At 36.3% G+C, this 18,478-nt stretch overlaps 1 protein-coding gene across 6 annotated transcripts in view; it reads left to right on the top strand.

Annotated features, from left to right (window-relative positions):
* Positions 1-18,478, top strand: part of clcn3 (chloride channel 3) — a 56,861-nt gene that overhangs the window by 13,101 nt on the left and 25,282 nt on the right. For 3 of the 6 annotated variants that reach the window (XM_084404468.1, XM_084404466.1, XM_084404469.1), the window contains exon 3: positions 17,878-18,044. In XM_084404468.1, coding sequence (XP_084260594.1) covers positions 17,878-18,044 — 167 coding nt within the window. Of the gene's footprint in view, positions 1-4,689; positions 4,942-17,877; positions 18,045-18,478 lie in introns of those variants that run through there. The other 3 variants (XM_084404467.1, XM_084404471.1, XM_084404470.1) reach the window with 3 other exon arrangements.

Raw genomic sequence — 18,478 nt, forward strand, 5'->3', positions numbered from 1 at the left:
GTAAAAGCCATTGTAACCTCAGATGTCCAGCTGGCTTCTCACTTTGTTGCTGGTCAATAAAGTTAATTCTTCTGACCTGGAACCTCGACTCTGAGAAACCTCTTTGCGACCTGAACCAAGGACTTCGAATTTGCTATAACTTAATAACTACTTTGAGACTTGAACCAAAAAGAACTTTGAATTTGCCACAACAAACTCATGCGTAACATTATGAGAAGAGGTTATACAGACGGGGTTTAAACTCTGTCGACTGGAGAACCAAGTTTGGTTTGAAGATGAAAAACGTATCAAACACAATGTTCTCTCCATTCCTGATTTCTAACACACACTCACAGCGTTCGGCTGATTTCTAACACACACTCACAGCGTTCGGCTGATTTCTAACACACACACACAGCGTTCGGCTGATTTCTAACACACACACACACACACACACAGCGTTCGGCTGATTTCTAACACACACTCACAGCGTTCGGCTGATTTCTAACACACACTCACAGCGTTCGGCTGATTTCTAACACACACTCACAGCGTTCGGCTGATTTCTAACACACACACACAGCGTTCGGCTGATTTCTAACACACACACACACACACACACAGCGTTCGGCTGATTTCTAACACACACACTCACAGCGTTCGGCTGATTTCTAACACACACACTCACAGCGTTCGGCTGATTTCTAACACACACACTCACAGCGTTCAGCTGATTTCTAACACACACTCACAGCGTTCGGCTGATTTCTAACACACACTCACAGCGTTCGGCTGGTCTTGCGTCTGTCAGAGCAGAAACTAAAGCTGATGATCTCCGTGTGTTTTTCAGTTGTCGTTCATGTGTAAACAAGTTTATTTTGTGCATTAGATCGAATCGAAAGATCTGAAAAAAAAAAAACATTTCCCGCCCATAGACCCTCCCCTCGAAGAAATCAGGACAGAAGTGGATGAAAGTGGACAGAAGAGACGGATTAAAACACCAGGAGTAAACGGGAATGTGTCTCCCTCGTCTACTTGTGATCCGATCGACCAAAACGCATCTTAATACCAGGAGTGAACAGGGCTTTAGTGTGTGTTCACACTTGTCATGTTTGGTTGGATTAAACCTAACCCTGGTGTGATTGCTCTGCTAGTGCGGTTCATTTGAACAAGCGTGAACGCTGCTGTCTGAACCAAACGAAAAGAGGAGTCTCGATCCGCTTCCAAACTGAAACATGAACACAACACGGACCAAAGACATCTAAACAAACCAAAAACAGGATGTGATGTCACAAGATGCGACCATAAAAGGACAGAACGCTCGAGCACACCTGTTTTCTCTCGTCATCGGCTGCGTCCTAAATCACATACTCTCTTGAGTAGGTACTTATTTTGAATAAGTAAATACTCCACGACCACTAAAAAAGTGTATTCTATATAGTATGAATGTAATCCGGACGTTGTCGTTATCATGTGACCTGCTAGGGTCAGTTGTGTTCGCAAATCCTCTCCCGTGGCCTCATGGGACAGTAAAGTGTCCATCGTATGCGCACCTCAGAATCTCACTGGAAGAAGTGGGTCATCCGGGGACTTTTTGAGTATTCTGTAATGAGTACAGTGACCTCAGACGCGCTCGATGGACGTGTTTGACTGTTGCGCTCGCGTCTCGCATCAAAGAAGTAAAGCTTCATAAGATGTGTAAAGCACATCTCTAGACCTTGCACTTCTTCCCAGTTCCACTGCCCGCGTCTCGCATTTTTCTAAACAAAACAGTTGTTATGTAAAATAAAATGTAAAATAATTATATATCTTATAGTAAAATATTACAACAGTAATATTTCTTATTAATACAAATCAAGTGGTTATTATTATTATCATTATTATTATTATTATTTTTAACAGACACCTCTTAGAGTTATGATGTTCACTCATGTTTTTGTAAGAAGTCTCAAATCAAAGTCTCTATTTGATTAAAAATACAGTAAAAACAGTAATATTGTGAAATATTATTACAATTTAAGACATACAATTTTCTATGTGAATATCTAGTTAAATGTCATTTATTCCTGTGATCAAAGCTGTATTTTCAGCATCATTACTCCAGTCTTCAGAGTCACATGATCCTTCAGAAATCATAATAATATGATGATTTGATGCATTTGAGAAACATTTCAGATTATTATCAAAGTTGAAAACTGGAAAGTTTTGTGGAAAACTTATTTTCAGGATTCATTGTAAATATAAAGTTCATAAGGACAGCATTTATTTGAAATGGAAATCTTTTGTAACATAAAATTTGCATTTACTATCACTTTTGATTTAATGCATCCCTGCTGAGTAAAAGTATTCATTTCTTTCTCTTGAGTGGAAGTGTATTGGGTCAGTGGTTTCTGAGTGTATAGGACTCAGAGCTTCTTCTGTGAGTGTGTGTGTGTCTTTATTTTAGTGTCTTGATCAGAGCAGTGGCTGAAGATCATGCCTGAAAGATTTTAAAGCGAGAGCTTCACATACAGAGGTCTTATATGAGTGTGTTTGCTGCATGAGATCTGTTACTCATTAGTGGATTCATTATTCATGAGTCTGGCAGACCTTTGTTGAATGGACCAGCAAACACAACAAGAGTCTGTGAAACGGGGAGGTGTCGCATTTCATTCAACAATCTCTGCCCTGTCAGACTCTCTCAAAGACAGTTCCCTGTCCGACACGGGCCGGCGCTGAGGGAAGCCTCGGGGAAAACCAGGTACGGCTCAGGATCTGGGGGGAATTCTGAAGTGTGATTTTTAAAATGCGATTTAAAAAAAAATGAAAGAAAAAGATGCCAGGTTCGCTGTGATTGTTTGAAGCGCTGCAGAATGTGGCCAAAATTTGTGACTATACATCAATATTGTCTTATTATAATAATAATAATAATCATTAATTATTATTATTAAATAAAATATAAAAATTACTAAATACAGAATATTAAATATTACTATTGTAATATTTAAATAAAAAAATTATATTTAAGAATGTTTTTTGTACATTACAACTGTAAAATTCATTTTAGTTAATGTCTTCATGTACAATTTGAACAACATTTTGTTAGTATATATCAATATGGATGTAAAATAATAGTTATTATTATTATTATTATTATTATTAAATAAAAGAATAAAATAAGTATTACTCTTATAATATTTCACCAAAAATCTAATATTATGACATACAATATAAAACATTACTTTTATTTTACATTACAACTGTAAAATTACATTTTTACATGCACATTTTGCCCTAATAGTTTGTGAGCATATATCAAATATATCATATATGGATAAAATAATATATACTACAAAATAAAAATAATACTATTGTAATATTTCACTGTAAAATAAAATAAAAATGAGTATTTAAGAAAAACTACAATAATAATTATTTTATTTTACATTAAAACTGTAAAATTACACGACTAACCTTAATGGTTGTCTTTTAAACATTAAATCATCAAGCTTTTATCCTGATACCCTTATGTTTAGGCATGTTACTACTTTAATAAAGAGCTGCTTTATTAAACGATGGGAAATCAGGTGAAACACTGGCATGACTGAAGGTGACAGTCAGACCGGAAACGTGTGTGGATATAAAGAAATGCCATATGGGAACCAGTTTAACTGGCCTGTCACCTTGAAGGCGCGTTCCTGTGAGTTTAGACCGGTATCCACTTACTCCGGTTGTTGCTGTGTGTGTGAATACGTGTCAGTTGTGTGTTGCTGTTTATAACCCCGGTGTGATGAAGAGGGTCTCTGGCGCTTCACCCTCACAGGTGTTCGGTTTCAATACTCCGCGCGTGGTGATTTCTGAAGCAGAAAACACTGACAGGACTGAGGCGCTTTGATTTAAACACCATAACAAAGCCTATGGGTGACCTCATCACACAGTCCAGAGCTGTTGCCTGGCAACAGCAGGATTATTGCTAAAGGTAAATGGTGATTGCGGGGGGTGTGTGTGAAGGTCTACTTTTTTGAGCATTGAAATAAGGTTCTAGGTGCTTGTGTGTGTGTGTGTGTGTGTGTGTGTGTGTGTGTGTGTGTGTGTCAAGTCAGGTCACCTTTATTTATATAGCGCTTTTTACAATGCAGATTGTTTCTAAGCAGTTTCACTAATTTAGTTAATTTATATATCATGTCATATGTCATCATCCGTCTCAGTTCAGTTCTCAATGCAGGCAGATCAATAATATTGTTGAATATTACATGTCCCCAACTAAGCAAGCCAAAGGCGACAGTGGCAAGGAACCAAAATTCCCTCAGGTGACAGAATGGAGGGAAAAAAAAAATATCATCAGAAATTGTAAAAATTATTAATCACAAATGGCAAAAAAAGCCATAGAAATTGATTGGTCTAAGGTTTTGAAATGGTGTCTATATAATGCAAAGGCTTTTGGTGCGCTGCTTTCATGTCATATCTAAGTAACGTTACTTCTTATTTAGACAGTTGTGTATACATTTTGAAGACATGATCGTAATATAATTTTACCGTTCCATGATAGAAACAGACAGGCTAGCAAACCGAACGCGACGTTTTTTTTTATTATTATTTATTTTTATTAGACATAAGACAAACATGAAACATTAACAACTATAACAAGACATCCAATAAGATAATAATAAAACAAATTAAATAAAAAAATAGGTTTACAATAAACCGAGCCGAAATGTGCGACGTGTGTGAGAGCGCGTCTCGAACGTGCTGACGTCATCGCCTGCCGCATTGACGCACTGGAGTGACGCAATCACGCTGCTGTCTTCTCAATCTCACTCACTCAGCGCTGCTGGTCATGGCCGCCGCTCTCTCTCCTGCTGCCCGAGCGCGCCTGTGACCCGAGGATCGCGATGATCGGCGTGGAGGAGGTCTCCGCAGACCCGTATCTCCCGTACGACGGTGGAGGGGACACAATCCCCCTGCACGAGCTGAGCGGCAGAGGTACGTCACTGCCCGACCGACCGACCGCGGACCGAGACACTCATCGCCTATAATTTATTATATATATACATATATGCGTACGCGCGCGCACCTCACGCATCATGTGTGTTGTCAGTGTCGGTAAGCTTTGAGTGCGTTTGCTGACAGCAGACAGTTTTTCACACGCACTAATATATGTGTGTGTTATTACATCAGTGGGAGTGTGTTGCAATGCACTCATAATAAACGAGTTGCGTTTACAACACAGGTGCAATAACGCACATAATGCGACAGTCCACTCGTCTCGCACACTCATGCGATTGCATGCAGTGTGTTGTTTTTTATGTGCGTTATCAGAATTAAAATGTGACTTATTTATTTATTTGATTCCTTGTGACATGCGTGTATTGTGTGCATGCGTATGTATGTGTGTGTTTGTTGCTAGACTTGTTTTGCTACTCCAAAATCAGATGATTATTTAGTTTAGATCTACTGATGGCATTGGGTTTGTGTGTTAGGGGAAAGCAAATATCATAAACTTAGTAAACAGACACTGCAGCATCTGTGAGTGTGTGTTTTGCACCCTGATCTCAGGAGATCTCAAGGAGTCTGTTATGTATTTTTGTTGTTGCGTCCTGGATTATAGGGTTATTATAGTGAACTAAAACCATAAAAAAGCGTTTCCATTGCTTATTTTACTTACATTTATTTTATTTCAGCTAGTTGCTAAGGCAATATCAAAACCATACAAAAATATTAATAAAACCATACTATCTCAATAATACTAAAGTAACACTAGTGAATTTGCCTGTCATTCATAATTCATAATTCCAACAGGAGAGACTTGTTGCTCTCCTCTGTGTGAGTGCTGTAATGCATTAGGGATAAAAGTCACATGACTTGAAGAATAATCCATCACGGTTCTCGGTGACCCTCCGCAGGGGCGGTGCTAAGGTCTGGATATTCGGGGCATTAGCCCAAACAAAAATTGGGTGTTTTTATTTAAAGGAATTAATTAATTATAAAAGAGCTTTCAGGGAATAAAGAAAAAGAAAGGCTGAAGTAATTTAAACTATTAGCAAATAATATTTTATATTTAAGTATGCATGCATTCTCTCTACATGAATCAAGGAAATTATAGCATATTTTCAGTTCAAAAAGGCAGAATTTAGTGTAATAATAAAATAGTTGAGTAACTTACGTCACCGGATGCTGTCGGTAGTTGAACATTTCTATTGTAAAACAGTTGTCAAATATTAAATGTTTATCTACTTAGATTTTACTAGGCATTCGTTCACTGTTAACACCCTTCTGTGAACGGTAAGCCCCGCCTTCTTCAATCATTCTGACATTGATGAGCTAGACCGCTGGACTTTCAGTCATCCTAACAACAAACAGAGCGCTGCGTAAGGCAAGGCGAGTTTATTTATATAGCACATTTCATACACAATGGCAATTCAAAGTGCTTTACATAGAAGAAATTAAAATAAGAAAAAGAAATAAGAATAATTAAAACAGTTTAGAAAATAAAATACAGTACAGTACAAACAGTCGGACGAACAGCGGCACAGTGCATAGCTAAACAGAAGTGTTTTGAGTCTGGATTTGAATGTGACTACTGTAGGAGCACATCTGATCTCCTCTGGAAGCTGGTTCCAGCTTAATAGCTAAAAGCGGACTCGCCATGCTTAGAGTGAACCCTTGGTATTTCCAGCTGATGTGATCCTAATGATCTGAGTGATCTGGTGGGTTTATACTCAGTGAGCATATCTGCAATGTATTGAGGTCCTAGGCCATTGAATGATTCATATACCAGTAATAATACTTTGTCAAGTCAAGTCAAGTATATTTGTATAGCGCTTTTCACAATACAGATTGTATCAAAGCAGCTTCACAGTATTAAACTAAAATAATACAACAAGGTTTGTTTCTAGTGGAATTTATTGATTGATAAAATCAAATTAAATATCCCCAAAATATCCCCAACTGAGCAAGCCAAAGGCAACAGTGGCAAGGAACCGAAAAACTCCATCAAATGACCTAATGGTGTCCTAAAACTCCATCAGGTGACCCAATGGAGAAAAAAAAACCTTGGGAGAACCCAGGCTCAGTCGGGGGCCAGTTCTCCTCTGGCGTTTATGAACTAGAGGCCGGATTGTAGTTTGAACTGTAAGATTAAAAATATTATATGAATGCCTGGCTGAAGAGATGCGACTTTAATCTAGTTTTAAACTGGGAGAGCGAGTCTGAGCAACGAACAGTATCAGGAAGGCTATTCCAGAGTTTTGGAGCTAAATGTGAAAATGCTCTCCCTCCTTTGGTGGTTCTGGATATCTTATGACCAAAAGCCTTGAATTTAGTGATCTTAAAGAGCGCGATGGATTATAGGGCGATAGAAGATCCTTTTTACTTTAAAATCAATCCTAAATCTGACTGGGAGCCAGTGTAAAGACCTGAGGACTGGTGTGATATGTTCATATGTTCTGGTTCTTAATGGAGTAATGGATCAGAGCAGCATCAAGAATATCAAATACATTTCAGTGACTCTCTTATTTGCATCTTAATTTTATTGCCAATAATAATGACAGGTTTGCGAAAGTGTAGAACTCGGTGAGCTCGCGCAAAACACATTTTCTTCCTCTGATTGGCCGATGCGTTCAACAGACATGTCTGTGATTGGCTACAATCCTCAACGCTGCAAAAGCACCTTTAATGCAAAGGGAAAAATATTAATAAATCCATAATATGCACTTTTCATGATTAGGTAATCGCAGCAGCTGTAGTCTTATTCATATTTGTTGTTCTGATTAATTGTTTTGCTGTATGAGAAAGACAAGGTAACAAAATATTGGGGGGTTTACTAAAAGCACTGGAGGCTTAAGCCCCCGTAGCCCAGCCCTAGCGCCGCCCCTGGCCCTCCGTATGGCTGTGAAATCCATTATCTGCATTCACAGTATTTCCAGTCAGCGTGCTTGAATTTCAGCTCATCCAGCGACATGTGCCACATTAACACCCAGAGTTCAGTGTTTTCTTTGGTTGCAGTCACAAGCAGTGAGAGATTTGTCTCTTTCTCAGTCTTAAAGGTGCATTAAGTGCAGACGCCCTGAACCGCAACGTAAAAAAGGATTAAAGTCGAAACATTATGAGAATAAAGTCGAAACATTATGAGAATAAAGTCGAAACATTATGAGAATAAAGTCGAAACATTATGAGAATAAAGTCGAAACATTATGAGAATAAAGTCGAAACGGTTTGAGATTAAAGTCGAAACATTATGAGAATAAAGTCGAAACATTATGAGAATAAAGTCGAAACATTATGAGAATAAAGTCGAAACATTATGAGAATAAAGTCGAAACATTATGAGAATAAAGTCGAAACATTATGAGAATAAAGTCGAAACATTATGAGAATAAAGTCGAAACATTATGAGAATAAAGTCGAAACATTATGAGAATAAAGTCGAAACATTATGAGAATAAAGTCGAAACATTATGAGAATAAAGTCGAAACATTATGAGAATAAAGTCGAAACATTATGAGAATAAAGTCGAAACATTATGAGAATAAAGTCGAAACGGTTTGAGATTAAAGTCGAAACATTATGAGATTAAAGTCGAAACATTATGAGAATAAAGTCGAAACATTATGAGAATAAAGTCGAAACATTATGAGAATAAAGTCGAAACATTATGAGATTAAAGTCGAAACATTATGAGAATAAAGTCGAAACGGTTTGAGATTAAAGTCGAAACATTATGAGAATAAAGTCGAAACATTATGAGAATAAAGTCGAAACATTATGAGAATAAAGTCGAAACGGTTTGAGATTAAAGTCGAAACATTATGAGAATAAAGTCGAAACATTATGAGAATAAAGTCGAAACGGTTTGAGATTAAAGTCGAAACATTATGAGAATAAAGTCGAAACATTATGAGAATAAAGTCGAAACATTATGAGAATAAAGTCGAAACGGTTTGAGATTAAAGTCGAAACATTATGAGAATAAAGTCGAAACGGTTTGAGATTAAAGTCGAAACATTATGAGAATAAAGTCGAAACATTATGAGAATAAAGTCGAAACGGTTTGAGATTAAAGTCGAAACATTATGAGAATAAAGTCGAAACATTATGAGAATAAAGTCGAAACATTATGAGAATAAAGTCGAAACGGTTTGAGAATAAAGTCGAAACATTATGAGAATAAAGTCGAAACATTATGAGAATAAAGTCGAAACATTATGAGAATAAAGTCGAAACATTATGAGAATAAAGTCGAAACATTATGAGAATAAAGTCGAAACATTATGAGAATAAAGTCGAAACATTATGAGAATAAAGTCGAAACATTATGAGAATAAAGTCGAAACATTATGAGATTAAAGTCGAAACATTATGAGAATAAAGTCGAAACGGTTTGAGATTAAAGTCGAAACATTATGAGAATAAAGTCGAAACATTATGAGAATAAAGTCGAAACATTATGAGAATAAAGTCGAAACGGTTTGAGATTAAAGTCGAAACATTATGAGAATAAAGTCGAAACATTATGAGAATAAAGTCGAAACGGTTTGAGATTAAAGTCGAAACATTATGAGAATAAAGTCGAAACATTATGAGAATAAAGTCGAAACATTATGAGAATAAAGTCGAAACGGTTTGAGATTAAAGTCGAAACATTATGAGAATAAAGTCGAAACGGTTTGAGATTAAAGTCGAAACATTATGAGAATAAAGTCGAAACATTATGAGAATAAAGTCGAAACGGTTTGAGATTAAAGTCGAAACATTATGAGAATAAAGTCGAAACATTATGAGAATAAAGTCGAAACATTATGAGAATAAAGTCGAAACGGTTTGAGAATAAAGTCGAAACATTATGAGAATAAAGTCGAAACATTATGAGAATAAAGTCGAAACATTATGAGAATAAAGTCGAAACATTATGAGAATAAAGTCGAAACATTATGAGAATAAAGTCGAAACATTATGAGAATAAAGTCGAAACATTATGAGAATAAAGTCGAAACATTATGAGAATAAAGTCGAAACGGTTTGAGATTAAAGTCGAAACATTATGAGAATAAAGTCGAAACATTATGTGAATAAAGTCGAAACATTATGAGAATAAAGTCTAAACATTATGAGATTAAAGTCGAAACATTATGAGAATAAAGTCGAAACATTATGAGAATAAAGTCGAAACATTATGAGAATAAAGTCGAAACATTATGAGAATAAAGTCGAAACATTATGAGAATAAAGTCGAAACATTATGAGAATAAAGTCGAAACATTATGAGAATAAAGTCGAAACATTATGAGAATAAAGTCGAAACGTTTTGAGAATAAAGTCGAAACATTATGAGAATAAAGTCGAAACGTTTTGAGAATAAAGTCTTCCGTAGAAGATCTTTGTGTGTGTGTGTGTGTGTGTGTGTGTGTGTGTGTGTGTGTGTGTGTGTGTGTGTGTAAAGAAATGTGTTCGTGAAGTCGAACTGCCTCGGACATGGATCTAAACAAAATAGTAGCTTTTTACTTTTATCTGGGCTTTCAACTAAAGGAAATTAGGTGAGCAACCCGTCTGTCTTCTAGTAGCTGTGCCAAGAGAAATCTGAATCATTCCCTTCCGAATCTTGCAGAGACGGAGAGCGTGAGTAGGAGGTGTCCATGAGCTAGGAGCAGGAGAAACTTTTGCTAAGTATTCTGATGAATTACTTCGTCATTTTGCCTCCACGTCCCCCCGATCGCCCGTGAGCTTCTCCTCCTGTCCATACGGTAATCTCTCTACTGTGCGACAGAGAGTCGCGTGGTTATGACGCAATCGTTAGCCTATTTTTACAAAAACTGCTTCTATGGGGCCATAACGTAAGATACAATGCCTTTTATACATTTTCGTGTTTCTTTAGAAATAAATAATGGACAAATGGAGTCTTTAAACGCCTCAGATGTAAAGTTAATCGCTGTCAAAGTGACGCCAAAATGAATGGGAGTCAATGGTCTGCTAATCAATGGCGGCGCCCGGGGAAGCTTCAGTTTCCGGCTGATGGATTACCCCCTTGGTTTTAACATGGGGTTCTGTGGGATTGACTCTCTGTTGCAGCCGGTCTCTAGTGGCCAGTCGATGAATTGCAGTTTAAGTCACTTCTGTGTTTGATTCAGGAGAGAGACTGGAAGGTTGCCCATCTGCGGTTAAAAAGGAAACTCAGAATTGATTAATCCCAGTGCATTGGAGAATTTTTCTGCTGACTGAGCAGATCGTTTCAAATCAGTACTTCGTTGCAGGCATTGCACAACTGATAATATATAAATATATATATATATATATATATATATATATATATATATATATATATATATATATATATATATATATATATATATATACTGATAATATATCTGCTGCTTCTGCCTGTTATCGGACCTGGATGAGGAGCAGCGTGACTCGCTTAATAAAACCTCTTTAAATATGGCGTCAGGTTTATTTAAACTCGATAATCCGTGAGCAAACGCCGCAGTTCAGTGTGAGACGAGCCACAGCACAAACACACACGTCTGTGTCATATTTAGCGAGTGCAGACGAACACGAACCGAACTCAACACACACACTTCTCACCTCACGGGGTTAAATAGCACATCCCCTTTAAAGCGTTCGCTTTGGCTGACGTTCTCAGTGTAATGTTAAATCGAACTGATACACTGCTAAATGATTAAATTGTGAAGCAGTTTTAAAGATATAAAAGCCTGTAAGATGTAATGGCTTCACTCGCTCTGTTTTTATTGTCTCGATTTTCAGTTGAAAATCCCTAAAACGAGTTCAATTTACTTGAAAAGCGTCAGATTTTAAGACTTGTGATCCTATTAGCTTTTGATTTATTAAAATGATTAATGTAATATTAATATTGAAGTATTAAAATAAATATAAGTGTATTTTGTGTCTCTCGGCACTGGCAGATTTTTTCACTTATTTTTCACTTATTTGCACTTAAAACATAAAAAGAACAAATTACACTTGCATTAAAGACATATTCTCTAAAAGTAACTCTTAATATCTTATGCAGCGCTGAAGCAAATGCATCTAGGTTTGAGAGTGTTTAGATGGAGGATCTGTAAAACAAGGGGATAAAACACTAGTTTTTATTCTTCATAGTAACGCTTTGGTTACTTTAGCACTGCTTTTTGTTCACAATAACAGTATTTTGGTGTATTTCTGCATATATAATGTTTTAGCTCATTTGATTATGCTTTAAGCTGCCGATAATTTTACCATGCTTAAATTAATTTCCTCCCGTAAGCAGTGCAACATTGTGAAAGAGGGCCGGTGCAAAAGGCCGTCTCGTGTGTGTTTGCACTGGTGTAGGAGGATCAGGGACACGCTAAACATGCAATTTTTCATCAAAAGACCAGATGATCTATAGGAAGCAAATGGACTTTAACATGCAGTTTTGTGGAAGCTTGAATTGCAGGTTTGGCTTGTAACTCTCTCACACACACACACACACACACACACACGCTCTTCAGTGAAACACGTCTGCTGTTGTGGCCTTGAGTCGGCCCGAGGGTCTCTCTGCTCTCTGTGAGTCAGCGGGACGCTTTGGTTCGCTGTAGTCGTGTCGGGTCGGCTCGGAGGGAGACGTGTGCGTCAGATGAAACGAGCTGCGGTCTGGTTTAATCTCTGCAGCTTGTTTAAACGCATTAATCTTGTTCCTGTGAAGAACGTTGAGGGGATTTCTGGTAGTCAATAATTGTAACCTTTAAAACTCATCTTTGATCACCAAAATTACATTTAAATGTTTTTTGCTTTTTAAAAAAATGCCTTCATGCCTTAAAATATCTTGAATGTAACTCGACACCCTCGCCTCATTTAGTATGCACGGTTCTATGAATATGCAAATGAGCCCCGCCTCCACTCACTCAGCTCAGAGATCCACTCGTTGACGATCACACGTTGATCTGATTGGTTACAAGGTAGTTTGTGACGTCAGAAACACCAGCGATTTCAAAGCGTGTTTTTGAGACTGTCTTTGGTTCACTGCTAGCCTGACTACGTCAGACTTCCTACTTCCGCTAATTTCATTTCGCTCCTGTAGTCAGTCTGAGATAGCAGCCTATCTTTCAGTTTTCCACCGGCCTGAAAACAGCCGGCCAATCAACGAACAGAGGGCGGGCTGAGAGCCGTGACGTAGACGCTGATTGTACCGTGGATGCGTAGATTTACTTCACATAATCTGCAAAAGTCGTTCACAGCCATGTTCACTCCGGTATTTCGCTCGATGGTTTAGTTTTTGCATCATACATGCGTTTACAGTGGAAGTTAGATGCGGCTGAGCATGCGCATAACACACGCCATAACCAAACGTTATGTGATTGGCTTACGGGTAACCAATGATTTTAAACTTCAGACAAGCGTCCCCCGCGAGAGAGAAAACACTTCTCTATTATGCCATTCCAGACTCTGTCTACGAAGCAAAGTGAAGTAGCAGAGTCTGGTATTACCAGGCTAGTTCACTGCAGTTTTAAGGAGGAAATACTCAACAATGGTGTCGACTTATGAATTTACACATGGTTTGTCTTAAAGCATATTAAAAACACCACATAGACATATAAACAACATTTAAAAGCTTGATTTTCACCACAGGGGGACTTTAATGTTTTTTGAGTTTATAGATTCTCACGATATTGTTAAAGATTTAAATTTCCCCTTGTGAAATCTTAAAAAGCCTAATCAGGTGACTGTCACATGACTAATAGATTGCAGTATGAAAGGAGTGTGAGTGTGTTGTTTTTCCACACCCTGACGGTTAAATGTGATTGTTTTTAAAATGTTATTGCCATGAACAAATAAAGGCTTTATATATAGTTTTGTGTAAATTCTCGAGTGCCTTGGCCTTGTATATTTTTAATAGCTAATGATCTTCAGTGTCATACTCTACTCATCCTCTGCCATTGAGTTAATATAAATTAATATAAAATAAAATAATAATAATAAAATAAGCTATCAATATTAACACACAACATGAATATTGATAAATTATATTAATATTTAAGTATTAAGTGAAATATTTGCTGTCAGCTATTGTTAAAAATTTTATTACTAATTTATAACACTAAATCTATCTATTTCACAAAGTATAATTATTAATAAATAATAGTAATTAAATAACAATATAATAAGCTATTAATATGAACTCAAAACAATACAAAATATGAATTAATATTGTATTCATATTAAAAGGTATTAAAATGAAATAATAGCCATTATCTATTAATAAATATGAATTAATAAATAATAGGGCTGTTGGAACGAATTCTGAAATTCGAATATAATTCGAATATTAAAAAAATCAATACTATTCGAATGCTGAAGTTCCTATTCGAATATTGCTTTTTATGTATATAAAAAAATGCAATCTTGCCTTTCTCGCCGCCTTGGCACACGCATGTGAAAATTAAATGCTTTTGTTTCGTCTGATAAACAATAAAGTTTTTGAATCGTAACACAATTGTGCACGTTATCCACGCTGTATCATCATAACAACTGTCAAAAATCGCGGAGAGGAATGTCTCCACGGTAACGGAGATCAACAATTTGATTCACAGTCCACACTACCACGTGAAAACGGCGTTTTCAAATGTATCCACTTTGGAGTGCGTTAAAAACGCCGTCTCATTGTGGACGGAAGGCCAAAACGGAGAGAAAAATATACGTTACTTTTTTATGACAACTTACAGCCTGACAAGCTAGGCGATCTGTCCGAGGAACCGCCGCTAAAACAGGCAAGAATTACTTAGCATGTTCTGCCTCTCTCCTCATCACGGGGCTCAACTGCTGTCCGCCAAAAGGCGATAACAGACAAACTGACGGTTTATCTGTGAAGATATGAGACCGATCAACATCACGCATTGGCGATCCATAAGACTGTGTAATGTCGTAAATATTAATAATAGGATGAATTTGAGCATTTAATATTCGAATACTATTCGAATATTAAATAAAATAAGGAATGGAATTCGAATAGTATTATAGAGGAAGATTGACAGCCCTAATAAATAATAATAATACAATAAGCAAATTGTTCACACTAAACAATATTATTCATATTTATTTAGTATTAAAATAAAAATACACAATAAATAATACAATTGTTTTGCTAAATAATAAATAAATTGATACAATTACTAATATTATTAATATTAACAAATTATTAAAACAAACTAGTAGCTGTTGATTAATAACAATATTAATAATGATTAAATAATAAACAAAATACATAAAGTATTAATATTAACACAACAATGAATCAAGTCTCCTTCATTTATATAGCGCTTTTAACAATATATATTGTTTCAAAGCAGCTTTACAGTGATAATAGGAAACTAAACAGAGCTTGTTTTGGCTTTACAGCAGCTCTAGAATAAAGTTATTGTCCAGCTAAAGTATTAAAATAAGAATTACTATTAGCTGTTGATTATTAAAAATACTAACAGTAACTAATAAATAGTAATATTGGTAGAATTCTTTCAATATGATTTCATCTTAGCTTTCACTATGAATTCATGCTTACTTTTTTGGCAGATGAGTCATGCCTGTGGTTTTGTGCCCTTATTAATAACAGACCTGCAGCCACACACACATTTTACGTGCTAGTCTAGATGCTGATCTCGGCTGAACGCTGAATGCTAGATGTTGATCTTCGGCCTGTGTTTGTCCTCATCACAGATGCATGTATTTATATTTGTAAGAATGACATTTCATGTGCTATTTCTGGATTTACAGTAGCTTATTTAATTTTTTTATCAGTGTAACCTTGTTAGCTGTGAGCCGTTTTCTGAGTCACCGGGTAGATTTGTTTCTAGAAAAGGGAAGTGTGTACAAGTGAGTGTTTCTCTGTGTGACGGTGTGCAGTAGCTGTGCCGTGTGGCGCTCGGATCTGTGTGGTAAAGCTGATTAGCTGATAATCAGCTGCAGTTACAGCCTCATTGATCGTGTGTACGGCCTACACACACGCGCCCAGATGACCCAGATCTCGGCCTTGGTTGAGTCGGCCACTGTGGGCATCAAAAAAGATGTTGTACTTGTAATGAGTGTTGAACAAAGGTGCAACGTCGCGGAGTTGAATGACTTGAGTTGAGGTTTCAGTTCACTAATTTCAAGTAAGAGCACCTAAAATAGTAAGGGTGTGTTGATTCACTCGTCGAATCATCGATCTCATCCTGCCGATGCAATTGCACATGTGTTTGAATCATTCATTTAAGAGATTCGTTCAAAAACGCTGATTCGTCCAGTAATGAAACAAGTGAAGTCTTTATGAGTGAGTCATTGAATCATTCATTCAAGAGTTTCGTTCAAAAACGCTGATTCGTCCAGTAATGAAACAAGTGAAGTCTTTATGAGTGAGTCATTAAATCATTCATTCAAGAGTTTCGTTCAAAAACGCTGATTCGTCCAGTAATGAAACAAGTGAAGTCTTTATGAGTGAGTCATTGAATCATTCATTCAAGAGTTTCGTTCAAAAACGCTGATTCGTCCAGTAATGAAACAAGTGAAGTCTTTATAAGTGAGTCATTGAATCATTAATTCAAGAGAGTCGTTCAAAAAACGCTGATTCATCCAGTAATGAAACAAGTGAAGTCTTTATGAGTGAGTCATTGAATCATTCATTCAAGAGAGTCGTTCAAAAAACGCTGATTCATCCAGTAATGAAACAAGTGAAGTCTTTATGAGTGAGTCATTGAATCATTAATTCAAGAGAGTCGTTCAAAGACGCTGATTCGGCCAGTAATGAAACAAGTGAAGTCTTTATGAGTGAGTCATTGAATCATTAATTCAAGAGAGTCGTTCAAAGACGCTGATTCGGCCAGTAATGAAACAAGTGATGTCTTTATGAGTGAGTCATTGAATCATTCATTCAAACAGTTTTTTATTATTATTATTAATTCAAATTAAACATTATAAATAGTTGGCAGCAATTCATATTTTGTCAAAACCTCTAGTAATTTACATGTTATTTTGTTTAGTTGTCTATTCATAATCGTGGCAGAATCACGATCTCTGTTTGGAAACCAAAAAATTATGATTCTTAATTTATCCAGAATTGTGCAGCTCTTCTATATGTACATATATTTGAAGTTCACTTTCAGGTTTCTTGGTGCAATAAACTTAAATAATCCTATGAATCCATTAAAAAAATACAGAATCGATTCATTAATCAAAATCTGATTGTGAATCGGTTAAAAACAAATAATTCTAAATATGCAAATATTGAATCGTTCCTATGAAAGCTGAATGGAATCAATCCTTTTTTTTTTACGATTCTAAAATGGATTCTTTTATCTGTCTATTAAACTTTGACTAAATCATATCCTAACGTTCACAGCTGTGTTGGCGCTGCCGCTGAACCGGAGAGAGTCGTCATGAAACAGCTTCACAAACAGTCTTTTCAATCTCATTGTATCATTATTTCTGTGATACAATAGTTCAGATTATCATAGAAGTACTTGGATAAAAGTTTAAAGTTCAAATATGAACACTGATGTCTACGATAGCGATCAAAATCAGCTTTTGATAGAAACTTGGTGCTTACAATAACGCGTTTATCGATTACATTGTTGACAAGTGACTGTTAAATGTATTTGTTATTGAATCATTTATTCAAGAGAATGTAGTATTGTATGATGCTTCTGAAATAAAAGTCAGAAAGATGTGATGAATTGTTTTTGTAAATATGACTCATCTTATACATCATGTACAGTCTGTGTAAGTGTATGATTTAACTTTTCCTGATGGTGTAGTGTTTAAAAAATTGCAATATATGGCAATATCGAATCGCAATACTTGTAGAATCGCAATTCTTTAAAGAATCGCAATACATATCGTATCGGCACCCAAGTATCGTGATAGTATCGAATCGGGAGATAGGTGCAGCTGCTCACTCCTCCTCTTGTGTGTGTGTGTAGGGTCGAACTACGCCATGTCTAACGGGGGGGGCGGAGGCGGGGCCAGTAGCTCCACACACCTGCTGGACCTGCTGGAGGAGCCCATTCCCGGTGTGGGAACCTACGACGACTTCCACACCATCGACTGGGTCCGGGAGAAGTGCAAAGACAGAGAGCGCCACCGCAAGGTAACGGCGCATCAGCTGCTCTTTTTCTGTGTGTGGGACGATGTGAACCTTTAGATCGTGGTTTGAGTAGGTTTACGTCACACTACTATATGTGTGTGTATATATACAGTATATATGTGTATGTATGTATCAATATAGTTTTTTTATTCATGATGTGGCCATTTTTAAATCTAATGAATTAAACACTTCACACATGAAAGGAACTTAATCTACTTTTATTTATCTATTTATTTATTTATTTATTTATTTATTTTTGAAACTTGAATTACATTTCATTTTTGTTTATTTACTTATTAATGTTTTGGGAGGAACTTGAACTCCATCTTTATTTATTTAACTCCTCATTTGTATTATTATTTATTGCTTCAGTATTTACATTTTTTATTTATTTTTAGAATATTTTCGGAACTCAATCTCTACATATTTACTTTATT

This window comes from Rutilus rutilus (assembly GCF_951802725.1).
Source record: "Rutilus rutilus genome assembly, chromosome: 3".
In the NCBI taxonomy this organism is placed as follows: Eukaryota; Metazoa; Chordata; class Actinopteri; order Cypriniformes; family Leuciscidae; genus Rutilus; species Rutilus rutilus.